This window comes from Danio rerio, chromosome 13 (genome assembly GCF_049306965.1).
Source record: "Danio rerio strain Tuebingen ecotype United States chromosome 13, GRCz12tu, whole genome shotgun sequence".
Taxonomy (NCBI): Eukaryota; Metazoa; Chordata; class Actinopteri; order Cypriniformes; family Danionidae; genus Danio; species Danio rerio.
In genome coordinates, this window is record NC_133188.1 from 17,757,909 (window position 1) to 17,779,742 (window position 21,834).

Below are 21,834 nucleotides of genomic sequence, written 5' to 3' on the forward strand. Positions count from 1 at the left end.
ACAAAATCAGAAAAAACTGTTTGCCCAGACCTTATCAACCTCCAGCAGTAATCGGGTCAGCTCACGCTCCAATCTTTTATATTCTCTGTTGTTCTGCAGGCCGCTGTAAGAGCACACCTGAGGGCCCAGTGAGGCGATCTCCTTCTGCACTTCATCCAGCCGTGACAAAGCTGGATGCTGCCCAGGATATGGGCCCTGCTGTCCTGCAAAAGCTGCGAAGGGTCCTGGCATCTGCTGAGTCTGAGACTGCTGACCGCCATGATCCATTGTCCTTTTACCACCATCAAATGGCTTCCCAAATAGGCTAAAAGAGAAACAGAAAAAAAAAAATATGTAACTAATATTTAAATAAAAAGCATATGCAAGGGACATTGGGTACATCTACATACACTGGAATACATAACTTACATAATTATATACATTTTGTAAATCTTTGAGTCAATCATTATTGTGCACGCAAGTTTTATAAGCTGGTTTGATATTTTATCAGCTAGTTTGAGTGTGCAATACTTTGAGAGGGAAAAAAATCAACATTGGAAAAACAATGACTATATAAATGAACAAGTACTGAAACTTACATCATTGAAGAACTTTAAATAAATAGCCATAGGACCTAAGAATTTTAGAATATCTTCTGACGTATGTGATATTATCAAAAAAGGATAGTCACTAACAGTAATGAAATGAAATATTATTACAATTTAACAGGGTTTTAAACAAGCAGCAACCTCCCGCTCTCCCTTGTTAAGCAAATACTGAAGTAGCTGAAACTGAAATTCATCGAAATTCTGTTAGTCCTGGCTCCATAATAGAGGAAATTGCTATTAAACCCACTGATAAAACGGCCAACTTTAAAGCTGAAAAAAGGTGTTTACAGCCTGAAACAAAGAACGATTTTTGTTCATATAGGGGCTGAATTTTTTTTTATAACTCATCCGTTTCATTTATATCAAGTTATATTAAGTCTGCATAATTAAGGAGCGGGGTCACTTGAGTGACTGCTAGGTCTCGTTGGTTGACGTCACTTTACCTCAGCTGATTCTGGCTGATTAGCCACTGAACTCTGCATATATATATCTTATTTTTGTTTTGTTTTACTTGGCGTTACACAGTCAGTTGCTTTTAAAAAATTATTTCTTGCAATTATCACATAATATGGCTTGCTTTGCACTTAATTGTTCGTAAACCATTCACAAGGCCTTTATTTCCCAGGTGAGTGAAATAATATACTTATATACCATATCTATAAATGTATTGGTTTTATTTAAGATAATTTATCATTTATATTTTTCTTTAGAAATTGAATGCACTCCATAACCTGAAAGATTGATTAGCTGTAGGCTATATAGAACAGTCATCTGAAATGTTGTCATATAGTGTTATGCCTAGATTTCATAAATAGCTTTGCGTTTACTAACACAGAATTATTTGGAGGCTATTTGCATTTTCCTCCTGTAGGAAAACATAAGTACAATGCTTAGTGGCTCAATGCATTACAACAGTGTTTTTGAAAGAATAAACACTTTACTGAAATAGTTATTTTATAATGCTGCTGTGAAGTCTAATAAAACACAAAACATATTAAAGCATTTTTTATTTAACCAAATTGAAAATTGAGAATATATGATGTCACAACACATGGTTCATGTCACTAGTTAAATTTGCTTATTTTATATTGCTTTTTTTAGAACTAGATGTCTGCGATGTGACAATGTTTGACTGCGAAAGAAAAAATTGTCTCCACAATCTGCTTTTAAAGAAATAAAGTATTAAGCTACAGTGCAAATTTAATCCATTGCAATTCTAGCACCCTCCATATACTGTATAGTATAACACGGCATATATTAACATCAAATGTTAACTCAATGGCAGAGTTACATCCACAGGATATGACACTTATATATAATATGCTTTAATGCCTTTCCAGTGATGCACACACTTTTTCAGAGCAACACATATGCATACAACAAACCCTATTAAACAGTGACTTGTTATGTGACCAGTGATAGGAATAATGACGCCATAAATAAACAGTATTACTAATGGTGATACTTTTTTCAGTAATGAGTAATCAAATTAATCACTGTTTCTGCTGTTACAACGCCATTACTGTTACTGAAAATGAAATGCGTGTTACTAATTGAGAATGCTGAAGCGGTTTCATACAAGCAGCTTCTTTCTCAGCCGTAGGACCCCTCTTTCTCTAGGGTGGGATACATAACCAACCAATGATGATGGTTGTTGTGTCTGTGAACGTAGCGTACCTGATGTGATGATGATTGGCTTAGATGAAGTACTTTTCGTTTTTAAAGTACGTTTGCCAATCAGAGGCAGTAAAGTGCGAATTCACACACAAGCACACACACAGTCAGTTGCACACACCAACGACCAGGAGTCAACATGATGGCAAATCCAACAAGTTCAAAGGTAGCGCCTAATGAAGCACCTTACATTATCACATGCCGCCACAAAATTAATGGCTACGCAGGTGATAACCTGAGGTCTGCTACTAAGGGAGGAGACGTCATGAAGTCAAAGCAAAAAAAAAAAAAAACTTTTCTCTACCACAAACACTTATTACTCAGAGAGAATTAAACAAAGTAATATCTAGATAAATAGTTAAGGACATTAAAATAACATTACTATCCGCTTGTTAAGTGGTGACGTGTTTGTGACGTATGTATACTGTTTCCGGGTCCAAGCCGCCATTCATTTGAGTGGAGAAATCATTCGTTTATGATCACGTTTTATTCCTATCACACATTAAAGTTAATTTTATATAAAATCATACTGTACACAACAATCTCTGGGCTTGCTGCATAACAAATACCAAAATTTTAACAATTTATAAAAAATTTATCACTTTCTAGCCATCGGATATTAGGCATGGACATATACTGCGATCGTAATTTTTGAAAGCCTTAAATCGCTTTGTAAACGTTTATTATTACCATTTCATGAGTCTCCCCATTCAGTTGAATAGAGCGCTTGGACTTGGAAGCCGCTTCGTGTGACGTCACACTTAACAAGCGGATAACATTAAACAACAACATTGAAATAGTGTGGATTAGTGTACAATGTTTTATATTTATTTTATAGTCATTTGACAATTTAGATTTCATTAGTTACTTTTATAAATATGTAACTCAATTACTGTTTGTGAAAAGTAAGTAGTAACTATAAACAATTACACTTTTAAAGGAACTTGCCCAACACTGTATGCGATTAGTCTTAAAGAAACAGTAGACCAATGCTGCAGCTTGTCATTTAGGGATAATTTGCCCAAAAATATAAAATATGTCAATATTTGCCCACGCTAATGAAGTCCCAAATCTGTTTTCATTTCCTTTTTGTGCTGAACAGAAAAAAAGATAATTTAATATTAAATAAAATGGATGGCGTGAATTTTCTGATGGATGTTTGCTCCAAGATGGAGTAGCGCATATCTTTTTTCTGTCTTTATGATTATTAATAAAGTTTAATGTTTAAGAGCCTAGATTATATAATGACCTTAGTGTCATCCCACTTCAAAGTATGGAATAATATGTGTGTGATTACTTTTTTGTATGCCAAAAGATTTGTTTCCACAGGATCTACCCAGCTAGGTCAGAGGTCATGGAGACCTCTTGAGTGGACCTGGACCCTTAAAGAATTTGAACCAACTCTTCTTATTGTTATTTTCTATGTGTTAATTATGTCCATAGTGATATTTGCCATTTTATGTGTTACATCTTTTAAAGTTAATTCTTTTGCATGCAAGCTGCCAGTTTAAAATTTTAGATGTAGATTAAACTATTTTTTTACCTGTTTTGATAAAGACAGCTGAGAGTACACTCTGCCTTGAGTAAGAAATAGATTGTACTTTGAGTCTGTGTGTTTTAAATTGTGGATCCTTTGACAGGTCTGGGGTCAGCTCTAAACAGCCTAGTGGCTCTCTGACGTTATATGCTTGAGATATTGTTCAGAGTTGTACGCATGTACCCACGTGGAAATTTTCTTAGTCTATCTGTGTTTAAACCAATCAGGCTAATACAATCAGGTTTAACTAATCAGGTTAAAACACCTATATGTATGCCGTAGTTAATGACGTTATTTAAGAGTATAACTGTTGATGTTTTGAGATTGTAAGAGGAGCGTCCTACAAACTCATTGTGAGTGTTGAGGCTGGCTTCTGCTGAACTATCTTCAGTAAACTTTCTTTAATTGAATCTCTGGCTCTTCTTTATCTGACAGACTGTTCATTTTCCCAACAAAACAACACAATCATTTTTATAAGTGTTTATAATTTTTTTTTTTAAATGCTACTCCTAAATACACCTAGCTACTTGAAAAACAAACAACTACTTTGTTTAACTTGTACATGTGTATTTGTCATGTGTAATTAAAATATAACAAAGATTTTTATCTTTACTAAATTAGGCAAAAGTTTTTGTCTTTTTTTTTTGTTACCATTTAAAGGCTTTTATTTTAAATAAGGATATTTGTTGGGCTGTACTCCTCAAATAATTTGCAATACAGTAAAAGCAACATCACATTTTTTTTTTTTTTATAAAATCGTGAACTGTGATTTTTCAGAAAAAAGAAAGGAAAAATAGAACAAAATATCATTCCAAATGACATCCAGGCTTATATATGATGGTTAATGTTTCTTTCTTCTAAATTGCTTCAACCTAAAATCTTTATTGTGTGAGAAGGGTTAATCCTGATTAGGGTTGTGCAATATTGGAAAAAATCTAGCATTGTGATATTTTTATATTTTGTGATATATAATGCGACATGAATACAATTTTATATGATATATTAATATGTTTATTTGGAAAGAATTTATTATGTTAGATCAATTGGGATGAATCTGCAGTAAAAGTGCATGTCCATAAAATCAAATAATCTAATAATGACCTTTTTACGGTCCCCAGACACAATTTTGACGGGGTCTGTGCCATTTGCAGTGCATTTCTAAATTTGCATGTGTTGTGAGAATTTTCTTGCATGGCAATCTTTAAATAAATTCAAGAAAAAGATACAATTAAAAAAGTGTTTTATCGTTTTCAGAGTCTAACAATATTAAAGTACAGCAACTGAATGATACAATTTTTTTTTTTATAAATTAAATTGCTGTTTAAGTCACAAATTATACAATTTCTTATGCCTGAATGCTTCAGGGTCATTATACAATCACAGGCATTAAATACACATGCAAATAATGAATTATAATACAACCTCAAAATTGCATATCCTGCAATGTGACACATTACATTGCAATATCGATGCTGATACGATAAATTGTGCAGCCCTAATCCTGACCCAGGTAAACTGTTTTGTACATCTGCAGAGACTTCAGAATGTATGTGTTGTACAGCTGTGATGACTCAGCCAGACGTTTTCAACTACACCCCTCATAAACAACAAGCAAGCCACCACAGGAAAAAGGATCTGACTGAATGCATGACACATCACAAAACCCACAAACCTTGTTAGGGGGACAAACTTTGTGAATAGTAAGTAAATTAGAAAGTAGAGCAAGTATAATAATAATAATAATAAAACATTTTAAAAGATAATAATGCAATCCAAATTTAACGTTTTCCAAAATTCTGAAAGATCATATTCCTGACTTTATCTGACTTTATCTTAAGTCCTTCCTGTCAATGAAATATTATTCATGCTTACCAAGCCTTTATGTAATGATTACATTCATCTGATTTTAACAGCAACATTCCCTACATGAAAGTTTTGAAAAATGTCAGAGTAGTTAAACCTTGTTGTTGCCCAAACAAATATTTACAGAGTATGCGGTAACAACAACCATTGTGGTCCTACTGAATCTTGCCTGCAGACTAGCTATTCAGATAAATCAATCCAAAAGCTCTGACAACTGAAATGTAGATTTAGATTAGTTTAGAAAATTAAAGTGTCCTTCAAGAACACACCCAATTCAATGCTCTCTTACCTTTGCAGATTCAAAGTACAAAAGATTATATTTGGGAATCAACTGCTGCTGCTATTCATTAGGGAAGTGTCTGTGATGTCATGGATAGGTCATGTTCACGGTCCTTAAAGAGACAGAGTTTATTTGTGCCTAGACCAAACTTTAAGGCTTTTTAAATATAATATAAAGCTACTGAGAATGTACATGCAAGTTCTTATATTGATTAATGGAAATAAAAAACAGAGAAAACACCCACCCTATTTTTCTTTCTAGATTCACCTAACAGTACCTATTGGAGAGTTGGGAATGAAGATATTACAGGACCCATCTGATTGGTCAAATTTGAATAAACAATCTGAAGCATATTAAACTAATTGAAAGGTGCGGTATGTAAATTTTTAACTCTTCTAAAGCATAAAAAATGCCACAATATGTTACAAGAGATTTAAACGAAACAATTTATTAAACAGATTTATTTATTAAAATAATATCAGTCACTAAAATAAATTGTCACCAAACATCTTTAGAAATAGTATGATAATACATTTCAATTCATGCGAAATATTGAAAAAAAATGTAACTACAAAATTTCAAAAGTTTTATACATTTTTTGTTTCACTTGACTGTTTATATTTTGTTGAATTCAGAATTATTAGCTCCCATGTTTATTTTTCCCCCAATTTCTGTTTAACGGAGAGAAGATTTTTTCAACACATTTCTAAACATAATAGTTTTAATAACTTATTACTAATAACTAATATTTTTAATATCTTTGCCATGATGACAGTAAATAATATTTTACTAGGTATTTTTTCAAGACACTTTTATAAAACTTAAAGTGACATGTAAAGGCTTAACTAGGTTAATTAAGTTAACAAGGCAGGTTAGGGTAATCAAGCAAGTAGCTGTATAACAATAGTTTGTTCTGTAGACTATCGAAATAAAATATAGCTTAAAGGGGCTAATAATTTTGACCTTAAAATGTTTTAAAAAAAATTTTAAACTGCTTTTATTCTAGCCGTAATAAAACAAACAAGACTTTCTCAAGACGAAAAAATATCAGACATAATGTGAAAATTTCCTTGCTCTGTTAAACATCATTTGGTAAATATTTAAAAAAGGAAACAAATCTAAAAGAAGGGCTAAATATTAGCCAATTTTAACAATGTCTGAACTGCGAAACACAGGGCATACCAAAGTGTGGGAGTACATCGGGACGATACAAATTTTTACAGAGAATCGCTGCACCTCTAGTGCCCACACAGGAATGCACAGATCTCATTTGAATACAGAATCAATACTGAATCTGAACATTTGAGAGTCGATTCGGGATCCTTAGAATCAAGAAAAGTGATCTATTGTTTTTTTTTTTTTACTTCCAACCATAGTGGGCATAAAAAATTTAAGATAAGAACTTTCTTCATTTTTTAACATTAACATCACTTTCAGCCATGTCTGGATATATCTTATTTGCAAGGCTAGATGATATCAAAGAATAGTATATCTGAATATCTGAATGGTGATCATTTCCTTGATTCCTTCCTATGTCCTTGATTTATTCAATTATTTTCCTTGGGCTTAGTCTCCATTTCAGAGGTTGCCAAAGCAGAATGAACCACCAACTTTCCAGCAAACGTTTTTACGCAGCGGATGCCCTTCCAGCTGCAACCCAGTACTGGGAAACACCCATAAACACTCATTGACACACACTCGTATACTATGGCCAAGTTAGTTTATTCAATTTACCAATACTGCAATTTTTGGACTGTAGGGGAAACCTGAGCAGCCAGAGGAAACCCATGCGAACACGGGGAAAACATGCAAACTCCACACAGAAATGCCAACTAGTGCAAACGGGACTTGAACCAGCGACCTTATTGCTGCAAGGCGAAAGTGTTAACCACCGAGCCACTGTGCCGCCCCACGATATGTCAGTATGTTTTATATTTAAATTGGATCAATTAAATGATGTAAAAACAAAAGCAATAGCGACTAATCAAGTTTGCATCGAAAATTGTTAAACTCACATGACATTCTAACACTGTAGCATTACATTCTGAAAACAAAAATAATACTTTTTAAATCAGAATTTCAATTCATTCATAAAACCATTTTAAAATAAATAATTACATTACAACAGTTACTTTCAAGTTACTGCTATTATGCAAACAAATACTTGTAGGTTCAACATTTTACAAATTCACTGTTTTTTTTCTAACAATAAATATTTTAGCAAAAAGTATATAAAAGCTCAAGTGGCAAGTTTCACACCAAGAAAAAAAACTTATCTTAAAAACATTAATCTGAACAAGTAGGCGATCTTTCGGCAGCACACATATCTGTCAAAGCAATAAGTCTGCACAAATGTGGGCACAAAAGATAAGCTGCTGGCAGCAGTTACCAGTGCCACTATTAACCAGGCTTTCCAAAATTCTCACAGCCCTGTTTTTGTCATGTTCTACATACAGCAGCTTCATAGAATCAATAGTGCTTGCAATGCACTAGGCTGTAAAAAAAATGTTAAGGTTGAGTTTGGCCAACTGCTGATTTAAGGCTTTGGAACTTACATGATTTAAAGACTAAATTAGAACTTTGCTATTTTCATATCAATAGTGTGCATTGTCTATGCAATTAAAATGAGACAAAGTTTATAAGACCGATTATGCAAGTTTACAAAGATTGAGTCTTTATGTTAAATGCTATGATGAATATAAAATGATGAATAATGTACTGTATACATTTCTTCAGAAAAACAACAATTTTCTAATCCTTAGCCTTTAAATGAAAGTATATAAAATAAGAAAATCTGTAAAAATGTTACAAACAGAGGCATACATCAAAGCTAATTTTTTTTTGACAATAATCATCAAGAATATAATGGAGCTTCAACTGAATTCAATCCTGCTTGCTTATATTTACTCTTAGTTTTCTGTTTTCTTGCAAAAGTATGCCTCAGGTGTTTTATCCTTTTACATAACCAGGTGAACAAACAGACTGCTGTACAGGAAAAAATACTCAGGTCTGTTTCAAAAAGGATTACAGCTGCCACCAACCTACAGGGGCCTATTTAAAAGCTGCTATCAAAAATAAACAAAATAGAAAATTACATTCCAGAAAATTAAATAAATACTTCTTAAATACTCCCAAAACATCCGAGTTCAAGGAAACATGTATATATTTCACATAGCTTGTTGACTCTCCATTTCTCACAGCTGAGAAACAGCACAATGTTAATCTGGCATTATGCTGTGATTACGGGAGAGGGCAGGGTCAGATAAGGATGAGTCAGAAACATCATCTGTCCAATTCCTTCCCTCTCTCCTTCTCTGCTATCCAGTAATTTAAGGCACAAAAGACCTCTTGACTATAAAATTTGGGTGGCGCAAAAGTGCTAACATGTCATCCATACCAGCAAGAGATTATAAGTAGGTACTGTAAGTGCTGCTAAATACACGACTGCTCCTTTTGTTACCTCTGAATCAACAAATTATTTTCTCTTGCTCAAAAACTCACAATGATAGTAAATACCAAAACTGATAGCTACAATTCAAGTCCAAAGTTAAAATTATTCATTCATTCATTCATTCATTTTCTTTCTTTACAGCTTAGTTATTTTACTATTCTGGGGACGCCACATCAGAATGAACCGCCAACTTATCCAGCATATGTTTTATGCAGCGGAAACCCTTCCAGCTGCAACCCATCTCTGGGAAACATTCACACACTCATTCACATTCATACACTACGGACAATTAAGCCAACAAAATTCACCTGTACCGCATGTCTGGACTGTGGGAGAAGCCGGAGCACCCGGAGGAAACCCACGTGAACGTGGGGAGAACATGCAAACTCCACACAGAAACGGCAACTGACCCAGTCAAAACTTGAACCAGCGACCTTCGTGCTATGAGGTGACAGCATTACCTACTGTGCCACCGCGTCACATTCAAATTAATCATTCCAAATATAACAAAATAACGATGTTCACAATACAAAAAAACTGTCCTATCAATTAAAGGTGAAATCCCAGAAAAAACAAAATATAAAAAAGTGTAAGTTGAAAGTATACAATGACTGAACTATAACAGTACTATTTTTTTTATAACGTTCACATTAAGTGGTCCCACATTTTGCAAGTCCAGAAGTATTTACTGTGTGATGCAGTATTAACTGTTGTGCTGTTAAAATCAAACTATGATTAGAAATATAAATACCAAAAATAACACTGTACAGTACATTTTTTATGTACAATCATATTTTATAACATTATGACAATATATTGTTTGAGCATTAATATATCATTGTGCAAATTTGCTATAGTCACACGACAGGTGTCCAATAAATGTCCCACAATAAATATTTGTGCCAAAAGTATATGAAAGCTCAAGCACCTCTGACAGCAAATATTTTCATGACTTTTAACATTTGCAGATGTCGTAAAGTCCCAACCGCAGGTGGAGGAGTTCAAGTATCTTGGGGTTTTGTTCACGGTTAAGGGAAGAATGGAATGTGACATTGACAGGCGTATTGGTGCAGCGGAAGCAGTAATGTGGTCGATGTATCAGTTTGTTGTGGTAAAGAAGAAGCTGAGCTAAAAGGCAATGCTCTGATTTACAGGTCAATCTACGTTCCTACTCTCACCTATGGTCATGAGCTTTGTGTCATGTTCTTCTAATTTTCTTCGCAGGCTGGCAGGGCACATCCTTATAGATAGGGTGAGGAGCTCTTTCACTCAGAGTAGAGACACTGCTTCTCCACATCAAGAGAAGTTAGCTGAGGTTGCTCAAGCATCTGTTTCAGATGCTGCCTGGACACCAACCTAGGGAGGTGTTCCAAGCGTTTCCCACAGAGAGGAGGTCTCGGGGAAGACCCAGGAGGGTGGGACTATGTCTCTCAGCTGGCCTGGGAATGCCTCAGGATCCCCCCGGAGGAGCTGGAGAAAGTGTGTGAGAGGTAGAGGGAAATCTGGGGTTCTGTCCTAAGACTGCTGCCCCATGACCCGGCCCCGGAAAAGCAGACAAAAATGAGATGAGAATGGAAGTTTCACACTAAGCAAAAAACTCATTTCAAAAACATTAATCTGCACAAGTAGGTGATCTTTTAGCAGCACATGTATCTGTCAAAGCATTGAGTGTGCACAAATGTGAGCCCAAGTGATAAGCTGCTGGCAGCAGTTACCAGTGCCACTAATAATTAGGCTTTACAAACATTTTTACAGCCCTGTTTTTTTGTCATGTTTTACATACAGCAGCTTCATAGAATCAATGGTGCTTCCTATGCCTAAATTGCTCCTGTCCCAATTTGTTTTGGAATGATTTGCAGGTCTAAAGGACAAAAAAGGATGTATATTTACAAATTAAATTAAGTTGACAGAGCATGATTTTTTTGTTTTGTTTTTTTTCCGGTTGTATTTTCCATACTGTCCCAACTTTTTCTGATTTAGGGTTGTAGAAATAATGTGCAACTAGTTGGGAGGGTGAGGAGCCTGATCAACTCCCTCTACTCTCTTACCTAGTTGGCTGACCTTTTGCATCACCCGAATATTTTCACTATACAGGTGAGAACGTCTTGCAAAACCACTGGAAGTTCAGCCGTAGGACAAGGGCATAGCCCATCAGTCTCAGACATATACGTTGTTTTTCAAACGTGACTGCAATGGGAAATGGGCCTTTAGCAGAAGATAAAGGTATGTTTAATTTATGTGCCGGTATGCAAGTATGTTTTATATGTAAATAAGATGTATACAACATCCTGGCCAATTTTGTCCAATTAAATGATGCAAAAACAAAACCAATAGAGTGACTAATCAAGTCTGCATCAATAACGGGTTAAAAGTCACATGCCATTCTATCATTGTAGCATTATATTCTAAACCTACTATCATACAAACAAATATATGTCCAACAATAAATATTTTAGCAAAAAGTATATGAAGGCTCAAGCACCTCTGACAGCAAATATTTTCATGACTTTTAACATTTACAGATGTAAAATGCAAGTTTCACACCAAGGAAAAAAAATAATCTCATAAACATTAATCTGAACAAGTAGGCGATCTTTCAGCATTAAATATGTCTGTCAAAGCATTAAGCGTGCAAAAATGTGAGCACAAGTGATAAGCTGCTGGCAGCATTTACCAGTGCCACTGATAACCAGGCTTTCCAAAATTTTCACAGCCTTGTTTTTTGTCATTTTCTACATACAGCTGCATCATAGAATCAATAGTGTTTGCTATCCCTACATTGCTCCTGTCCCAATTTGTTTTGGAGTGTGTTGCATGTATGAATCACAGAAAAGGATGCATATTTACAAATGAAATGAAGTTGACAGAGAATTAAAAATTTTGTGTTTATATTGTCTGCAATGTAAATTTAAAACCACTACTTTCTTTTTTTTTAATTTGCGTTTTCCATACTGTCCCAACTTTTTCTGATTTGGGGTTGTAGAAATAATGTGCAACTAGTTGGAAGGGTGAGGAGCCTGATTAACTACTTCTATTCTCTTACCTAGTTGGCTGACCTTGTGCCAGCAATCAACTTTTCACTATACAGGTGAGGATGTCTTGCAAAGCTGAAGTTCAGCCGTGGGACAAGGGCATTGCTAAGCATTCTCAGACATATACGTTGTTTTTTCAATTTTTACTGCAGTAGGCAATGGGTCTTTAAAGAGGTAGATAATGGCACATCTTAAAGATCAGATCTGTTTGCTTGACGTAATTAACTTCTAATCTGTCTTCTATTTAAGCACATATTTTTTTTCTTGTTTTAAGCCTTTTATGCATTTTTTTGAATATCATGGTTTTCACTTTAATTGAAATCAGCGGTAATTACCAGCCATAAACTTTTGTACCGCTGGATTGGTATGCTGCACTGACCATTTATTTGTACCTTCTCTTGTTGATTAGCACCACACTTATCTCACTTAAGCGTTAAAACAGAAACTGAGAAAATTTTTGGTATGATGAAACATTTCAGAAACAAATAACTTGGGCATACTAAAACAACAGATTAATTGTAAAACATCATTTACCCAATGAAGACTTTAAAGAGTTATTTTATATTTGATTATTACATTTTTGTGTCTTAATACTGTTACACTACCGAGAAATCTATAAAGCAAACCTTGTTTGATTTGCTCTTTAATTGATTTAATTTGATTTGTTCAAATAATTTAAAAAAAATAAGACAATTTTGAAATTTTTATGTTCATATAAAATGCTTAAGAAAATATAATAAAGGAATAAAAAGTTTAAAGGGGATTGTTTTCAGAAACATTTTTGTTGTGCTGGTTGAAAATCTCTGCACATTCCAATAGTAATGATTAAAGTAAATTATATAAATGTATTTATATGTATTTTTATATACTGGGTAAGGCATAAGTCTAAAAAATGTTCATCCAATTAAAAAATTGTCAGGCAGACAATTCCCATAATTCTGATAGCCCAAACTGTCTGTCAACAAATGTAGATTTGTACATCTGGGAAGCCATTCACACAGATCCATCATTTTTTTTCCGCGTTTACCTGCACACAAGAGAGAGAGAGAGAGAGAGAGAGAGAGAGAGAGAGCAGTAAAAACAAATGCTAATTGCTAAATCAAAACTTTTGAAAATCCTGAATCAATATTTGAGTTACTTTAGCACGCTGGATGAAGGATGACACCATGGCTGAAGTATTTTTAGACAGGTAATGTTATATTTTAAAACAATTTTAGTCATGCAAAACTTATGTAGATTTTGTTGTTTTATGTTTGGGTTATATGCACAAAAGTGTTGTTCAGCCACTGAAATCTTCCAGCGAAAGAATAATGTGGCTATTTTCAGTTTTATAAGGTACCATTCTACAGAATCGATAATGTTGATTTTTATTAAGTTTAACAACAAAATATAAGTAAATAGCGCTATTCTGCCTAGCCTGCTTTACTGAGGAAGTTGATTTTACATTCACAGTGGTTTTTTTTTTTTAACAATGACAGCCTGCGATGCGCTCTCTATATGGTTTACTATGCTACTTCGAATATTCGGTCTGAAATAACAAGTATGTCTTGGTAATAAGTGTAATTCCTGCACGCCGCTGGCCAACGACAACCGTAGTGGCTTTAGGGCAAAGTGCATGAGTGAGACCTTGCATGCATGAATATTGCACATTATGACAAGTTTTGCTTGCTACACAACTGAAAACATGTTAGATTTAATACAGTTTTTTATTCAGAATTGTAGTATTATAAAGTATAACAGGCGAATGACATGATCTAGTTGGTTGTCTACTGTCATCTTTAGTGTGCGTGTTCATGATTTCAGGAGGCGTGGCTTTATATGGCAGGGGAGGTATTGCGTTTTAAAGATATTATGCTAGCCTGTAGCATTTAGGCAGATCACTTATCACACCTTTAAATTGACCTTGTTCTGTTTTACGTCATGACTCAAAAGCCGCAACCAATTATGCAGCTAGTAATTATGTCAACACATCCTAATATTTGAGCCCTTTTAAAGAATTGATTTCTTGTTTACATTAAGCTTGCATTACCAAGCAACATGCAATTTTATTAACATTCATTCCAGAGAGCTCGGTTATCAGCAGGACTGTGGTAAATGAAACTGCACAGAATGCAAACATTTAAGCAAAGAGTGAGCATTTAGCTAATCTCTAGTCTTAAATCAGTTTGAACAGTCGGTCGGGAGAAAGATTTTCTTAGCATATAGGGGGTAAACAGAGCTAACAAATAGTGGGAGTGATTGGGTGCGAAGTAACGCCCAGGGGGAGCAGGACTGAAGTAACAGACCTGCGCAGACCTCTATAGGCTGCATGTACGGATCCAAATGGGATGCTTCTGGGTCTCGACCACCTGTTAGTGATCACTGATCTTTGAGTAGTTTTCAAGAAAATCTGCATTTGTCATACTTTGTGTTTGAATTTACATTGAGTGTCTGTTGAAACACTGATGGCAATGTGCTGTGTTTTTGGTTTCACCTGCCCTGGATTGTGGAACTGTACACAGCTCATGATGCTGATGTTACTGGCATGCTCAGTTAAAAAAGCTGCCCTGTACATGTTAGCTGAACACACATCTGACCATCATCATATATGCAATCATTAAGCTGTCTTATAGTTCTTAGATACATGATTCAGAAGACATAACATGACTAAATATGCTTTGCAACGGCTGATTCCAAAATGACTACATTTGGTCCCCCAAGACCGTACGGCTCCATCTTTGACATGAACTATAGAATCAATCCAGCAGAGGGAGAATCTAACACAAGCCTGTCCATGCCTCACCATAACGATTGTTCAGTAATAGATGCACATGAATGAAAACATCGCAGAATGACGTTTTTATGGCTTCTGAACACCAGCCAGCCATACCCAGCATATCTCACCACCTCCTGGGATGCGCAGCATATTTCTCACCTCTTCAACGCGCCGAAAACGTTCGCGCACATGTTTAAGGGGCTCCTTTTCCATCAGCCACGCGAGTAAAATGTTTTGCACGGCACAACACTCCAGTAATTTCTGGATCGCAGAGTTGCAGTGATACTGGCAAAGGCAAACAGGCATTCAGATCAGTTGAAGCATTACATCGGCGTGGACCGCATTCCTGCCCCTCCCCTTCCCTTCCCTTCCCTTCCTCGATCAGCGCCAGTGGTCTAGTGACTCTTTTGAATCAGTTCAGTAAAAGATTCATTCAGTAACAGTCTGTGCAGTTGCGTTGTTACGCCGGTGTTCCGGAGAATTCAGTTCCCCTGTTCCCCCATTCACAGCGCATGCGCAACTTTACGGCTGATTCCATGTACACAAATCATGACGTCAAAAATTCGCTTCGCAGTTCATGGTTGTTTTGATGTATTTTCGTAAGCCCGGTGTTTATTTCATCACAGAGTTTATAAAATGTTGTAATTATTTGCATGGACACCCGTGTCTATTGTATTGTTCCTGTTTTTAGCACGCGCTTGTTTCTTTCAAACAGTTGCCTTGTCGAAAAAAATAAACCATACTACACTGCACAAATTATAGTGTGTTTTATTTCAGATAAATCACAGTGATACTTGTGTTGTTTTAAAATACATATTTACGTAACTTGTCATGTATCTTCAGAAAGTGACTTTACATTAAAAAAACAGGAGTACGGATTTTCCCGAAGCAGAGGAAAGTGTTACCTTCTGAGGATTGGAAAACACAATATACAATGCCTTTTTAACATCAGATTTAAATCTAACAATTTTGTTACACCTTAAAAAAAAAATAAGTAGGCCTAAATTAAAAGGATGATACATTAAATGAGTTTACTATTTGAACAACCCTATGCTTATCACACACACACACACACACACATATATATATATATATATATATATATATATATATATATATATATATAAACTAGCAAAAAAAAGCTAAAATCTTTTCAAACGAACCAACCAAAAATACGTGCACGTTTTCAAGTGTTTAAAGCAAGCTAAGCAATAATATTCTTCATTATAGGCTGTACAATATATCTTATCAGCATTAATATTGCCATGTGCCCATCTGCAGTAGTCACATCTGCAATGTTGAACAGCACAGGAGTTCAGAGTACATGTGATTTGTGGAGTAGCTGCAGATGCAGAACCAAAATTAAATAAAAAAAAATATCATTTGCATGTGATTTCAAAGAGTTTAATACATTCAGGCACAAGAAATTATAACTTTTAAATCTTAAACAAATATTAATTGTACTTGTTTTTTTATATAAAGAAGACGTGTTAATTTACATTTGATTATTCGATTTCTGTACTGAATGCTCCAAAAAAAAAACAAAAAAATAAAAATAAAAAACAAACAAACATAAAACACTGTTTATCTCAGCAGTTTTGTCGTTGCCCTGTTTATCTATGCTTGTAAATTGTTTTATGCATGATTCAATCAGTCCCCTACAAAATCATGCCAATCAATGTAAAATAATGAATTATTTTCTAACAGAGCTATTTAACCAATCTGGTGTAATAGTTTTTATATCACAATATATATAAGGCAAAACAACAAAATATTGCAATATTAGTTTTATTTTGTTTTTTCAATATCGCACAGCCGTATTCTGCCAACACATGACTGGTGATAACCACATCAATCACAGGCAATCTGAAAGATCATGCAGGGTAATTACTCACAATTGCCTCAAACATTAAAATAATGTTTAACAGCTTTTGTCAATTTAACAAGAAACAAAAGGTACAAAAATTGTTAAAAATAAAAAGTACTCATTTACCCAAGCAGGTGAATGCATATGGTCATTGTGTAGTCCACAAAAATAACATAAATCACTGTAAATACACTTTTCTGAACATATAAGAGTTTAGACATAATTATACCATTAAAAAATGTCACCAGCATCACTGTAGTGCCTTTCTAATCCACAAAAGGCAATATATAGGAGTTAACACTTCTTTGGGCCATGTAAAAAAAATTCCCATGCCTTTTCAATGGTAACACCCCTTTATAGATAGTAAAAAAGTTTTCAAAAAATGTTGAGCCTATCTTTTAATTGTATTCTGTGCTGTATCTATAATTGTTGTTTATGCCCTTTCTGCAGATGAAAACTGTTGGAGACAATTATTAGATTAAAAAGACGTCATTGTATTGTTGTTTTGTTTTGTTTTTTTAATTCAGGAAACTTCCCTTGCTTACAGAAAATCTGTTCTCGTGTGTTTTCATATGCAGATAAGAGACAAATGTTTCCATTAACAGTCTATGCAATTTTTAAACATTACAAGCATCATCGGGACTTACCTAAAACAAGAGACACTAATTTTGCAGTGCTATTTTTCTCGACAAGGCTTATTTGAAAGACAATGCTTGTTTGAAAGAAACACGAGAAAACACGCACATCACGCACACATTAACAACAAAATAATTAATGAGTGCATGCAAAAATTACAATTTCAAAATATAATAAAAATGTTTAATGCAACCAACATTGGGCTTGTTAATACAGCAAAACCAACACGATTTTTGTTTATTTTATTTTTAAAACCAACACGAATTGATTCACTAGCGAAGGGAAAGCATGACGTCATTACTGAGAATTAGCGCATGCGCTGTGAAGGGGGGGAACAGGGGGAACTGAATTCTCCGGAACACCGGCAGGTGATGAGTCGATTGAATCCCTTACGATCACAATATGTGGTTTCTTTTTTTTAAAAGTTTGTTTGCCTATACATCTTGTTTTAAACAATTTGCAGTGTTTCCCTACAAATTACAACATGGGAGATCTATACATTTATTTTACGTCCATAGCCTACTGACCACTTTTTAAGCCATAGAATTTCAAACAGTATCTGTTTGATAAATAAATTTGTTACTCAAGTGTCATTCCTAAACTCATCGAGACTAAAACACTGGCAATGATATAGTAAGTTCCTGTTCATGTTAAAAAGGGTAACTATAAACTATAATGACAATTAATAATTAAAAAAACAATTACAGTAAAATCCACATTAACATGTTTATTATTAAAAATAATTGTAAAGTTATAATAATTGTTCCGAATTACAAAACAATAGAAAGCTACAGCTATAACCATCTATAATTAAATCAAATAAAAACACTAGAATTACATCTTGTTGTTGCGTGCATGCACTTTAGATGGTTTTGGAAAGGCACTTTCTATCCAAGACTAAAAAGGGCATGTGCACTGCACAGGTTGAGTCCTATATGTGCACGTGCCTGGCCCACTGTAAGCTTTGATTTGGTCCACCATTCCATCAGAGAGGAGAGTGACAATGATGAAGAGAGTTGGGGCAAATGCCTTTAACACAGAGATCATAATTTTTTTATTTAACGTAACCTTTTTTATGTAATCTCTTTTGTTTTATTGCTGAGCTACAAAAAAGCAAATTGAAATTAAATGCTTAAATAAAATGTAAATGAATCAGATTTTTAAAAATGTAAATAATGTCGTCATCTGTGAGAAAATTAAGGCAAAACTTGCGTAATTCTGCTATAAATGAGATTTTTGTGTTATTACTATAATAACTTCATTATACAATGTATAAAATACAATATTAGTTCATATAAAGATGTTTTGTAATCATTTTTACATATTAATATATAAATTAGGAAATTACTCTTGATAACTATATTTACATTCAGCCAACTAGCCTCAATCAAGTTTGGTTTTTGGCCTTTATAATAAAAAGTTTGGGCACGCCTGGTATAGATTGCCACACGGAATCTGCGCACGCAGAAATCTGCAAATTTGCGCAGCTATTTAGCCTATCATTGAGTCTATTTAGTTATCTGTCTAAATGCGTGCAAATTTATATTTGTTTTAAATTAATAAGTTTTTATATTAATTTCAGTAATATATTGATGAATATGAAAATGTTCATTTGATTTATTTACAATAGTTTGTGAAATAATATTTTACAAAAGTCTTTAGTAGATATATTATATGAGAGACTTGCTTAGTTTACCAAATAAGTGGATCTAATTGGACTTGTATTGTAAACATTAAAACAAAAGTAAAAAAATTATTATTGTTTTTATTAGAAAACTCCCAAAATTATTCAGCATAAATCTACAGATTTTTTACAAAATTCTGCGCAGAAATAGCAAAAGAGGTCTGCAGATTTTGTTTGGGCCTAATCATAGGTGAATGCTATACTATTTTTAAACTTTGACATTACATCAATGGACATTTTAATCTCCCTCTCCAACACTGTAAAAAGCAGTCACTTGTAAATTTGGACTTATATACGGGTTATAAAAAGGAAAAAAAAGTATTTCGTTATAGTCCTTGGTGTGAACAGACCTCATGGCCTTGAATAGGGCAGGGCGATATGGCAAAACTGCAGTCTCAATAAATATTTTCCATATTGAACGATAACAATATATATTTTGATATAAGTAGTTAATGCTTCCAAACTTAAAGAGCACCGCAACAATGACTGATGCCACAAAAATTAGAGGGTCCATTAAAGTGCATAATATTTTCAGCTGATACATTTTCAGTGGCCGAATATTTTGTACATCTCTAATATCAACACACTTTTAGATTCCCATTGTTGCATATTTCTGCTGTGTTATTGGGTCTTAGATCAATATAGAGTAAAAAAGTCCAGAGCTTATCATTGATACTGACATAAATTTTTATCACGATTCAATATAATACTATTTATCGGCCCTACTTCATTTATTCATTTTCTTTTTAGCTTAGTCCCTTTATTAATCTGGGTTCAGCACTGTGGAATGAATCGCCAACTTATCCAGGATATGTTCTACGCAGCAGATGTCCTTCCAGCCGCTGAGAATAATCCATACACTCTCATTCACTCACATACACTATGGACAACTTAGCCTTCCCAATTCACCTATAGTGCATGCATGTCTTTGGGCCCAGAGGAAACCCACGGCAAAACGAGAACATGCCAACTCCACTCAACCTTGCTGTGTGGTGATCGTGCCATCCACTGCGCCACCGTGCAGCCCCCCGAGCCCTACTTATGAATGATTAAAAACAGTAACAGCCAATGACAGCTCACCTGACATTAAAGGGACTGAACAAGTTACATTTAAATTAATTTACATAAAAAATTAGGACATTTCAGTTTTTCAAAGATATGTTACATTTAAATATACGCACATTTTCAGACTTCAGTAAACTAAAAAAAGAGTCAGTGGCAGAGAATGGAAGGTAACGAACGAGACTGATTCGTTCACTTAAAAGATTCGTTCACCCTAGGTACAACACACTGGGGAGACCATTCCTCGCATCAGGAGGGATCCCTGTCGCTGTACAGTATTCTCTTTAACCAAATGTGCCCAAATAGTAAACAAGTCAATCACTCCACAACCTGACTCGCGTTAACGCAAAACATACTGGCTCGCCTGCCTTAGTACTTTTAATAAAAACATTTAAGCGAGGAAGTCAAATGTGAACTCCCTTTCTCAATATAAAGTGGTTGCATCGTTTATGCACAAAAACGTCAACGAATTTGCTGTAAACGTAACATCTGAGCTGCGTTAAACTATTTGAAACGGCATACATCGGATGAAATTATCCTACTGTTTACCTGGCTTCTGTTATGTCTGTTTAAATCACACAAAGACACTGATCAGCTCTCATTATAAGCTCACGGAACTGCGAGGCAAAGTTTTGTTTAAATCGAATAGATATTTATATGAACACATTTCTTGTGAAACATGACGTTCAAAGGGTTCCTACCTGCATAACCAGCGTACAGCCATTGGTGAGCCTGTGTTTACAGATTCAGCACAACGCAATATTCTTTTACAGCCACAGGGCATACATGTCTAATGACATAAACCTGCTGGCCAACAAGAACGAGCGAAGAGTTTGATTGCGTTGGATGTTGGATGTCCAAAACTGAAGTTGGAAGAGAAATGGATGATTAATAAAAATGGGATTTAGAGCAATTATACATACACAGTAACATTCAAAAGTTTGGGGTTGATCATATATATTTTAAACGCATTTATTAAACGAACAGCAAAATAAAACAATAAAAAAAATTATTTTATTTGATCATTTATTCATTCATTCATTTTCTTTTCAACTTAGTCCCATTATTAATTTGGGGTCGCCACAGCCTAATGAACCGCCAACTTATCCATCATAGGTTTTACGCAGTGGGTGGACTTCCAACTACAACCCATCAAACATCCATACACACTCATTTACACATACACTACGGGCAATTTAGCTTACCCAGTTCACCTATACTGCATGCCTTTGGACTTATAGGGGAAACCGGAGCACCCGGAGGAAACCCACGCAAACACAGGGAGAGCATGCAAACTCCACACGGAAAAGCCAACTAACCCATCCGGGGCTTGAACCAGCGACCTTCTTGCTGGAAGTCGATTGTGCTAACCACTGTGCCACCATGCTGAACATTATTCAAATACA

The 21,834-nt window shown here is 34.7% G+C and overlaps 1 protein-coding gene across 4 annotated transcripts in view; it reads right to left on the reverse strand.

Annotated features, from left to right (window-relative positions):
* The window catches only part of bag5 (BCL2 associated athanogene 5), a 42,225-nt gene extending 21,016 nt beyond the window's left edge, over positions 1-21,209 (reverse strand). Inside the window, exons 1-2 of one of the 4 annotated variants that reach the window (NM_001431071.1) lie at positions 21,130-21,209; positions 31-304 (exon numbers count right to left, since the gene is read on the reverse strand). In NM_001431071.1, the coding sequence (NP_001418000.1) occupies positions 31-304; positions 21,130-21,152 (297 nt within the window). In that variant the 5' untranslated portion in view covers positions 21,153-21,209. Of the gene's footprint in view, positions 1-30; positions 305-15,338; positions 15,681-21,129 lie in introns of those variants that run through there. The other 3 variants (NM_001034183.2, XM_073919880.1, XM_073919879.1) reach the window with 3 other exon arrangements.
* Positions 21,210-21,834: the final 625 nt, after the last annotated feature.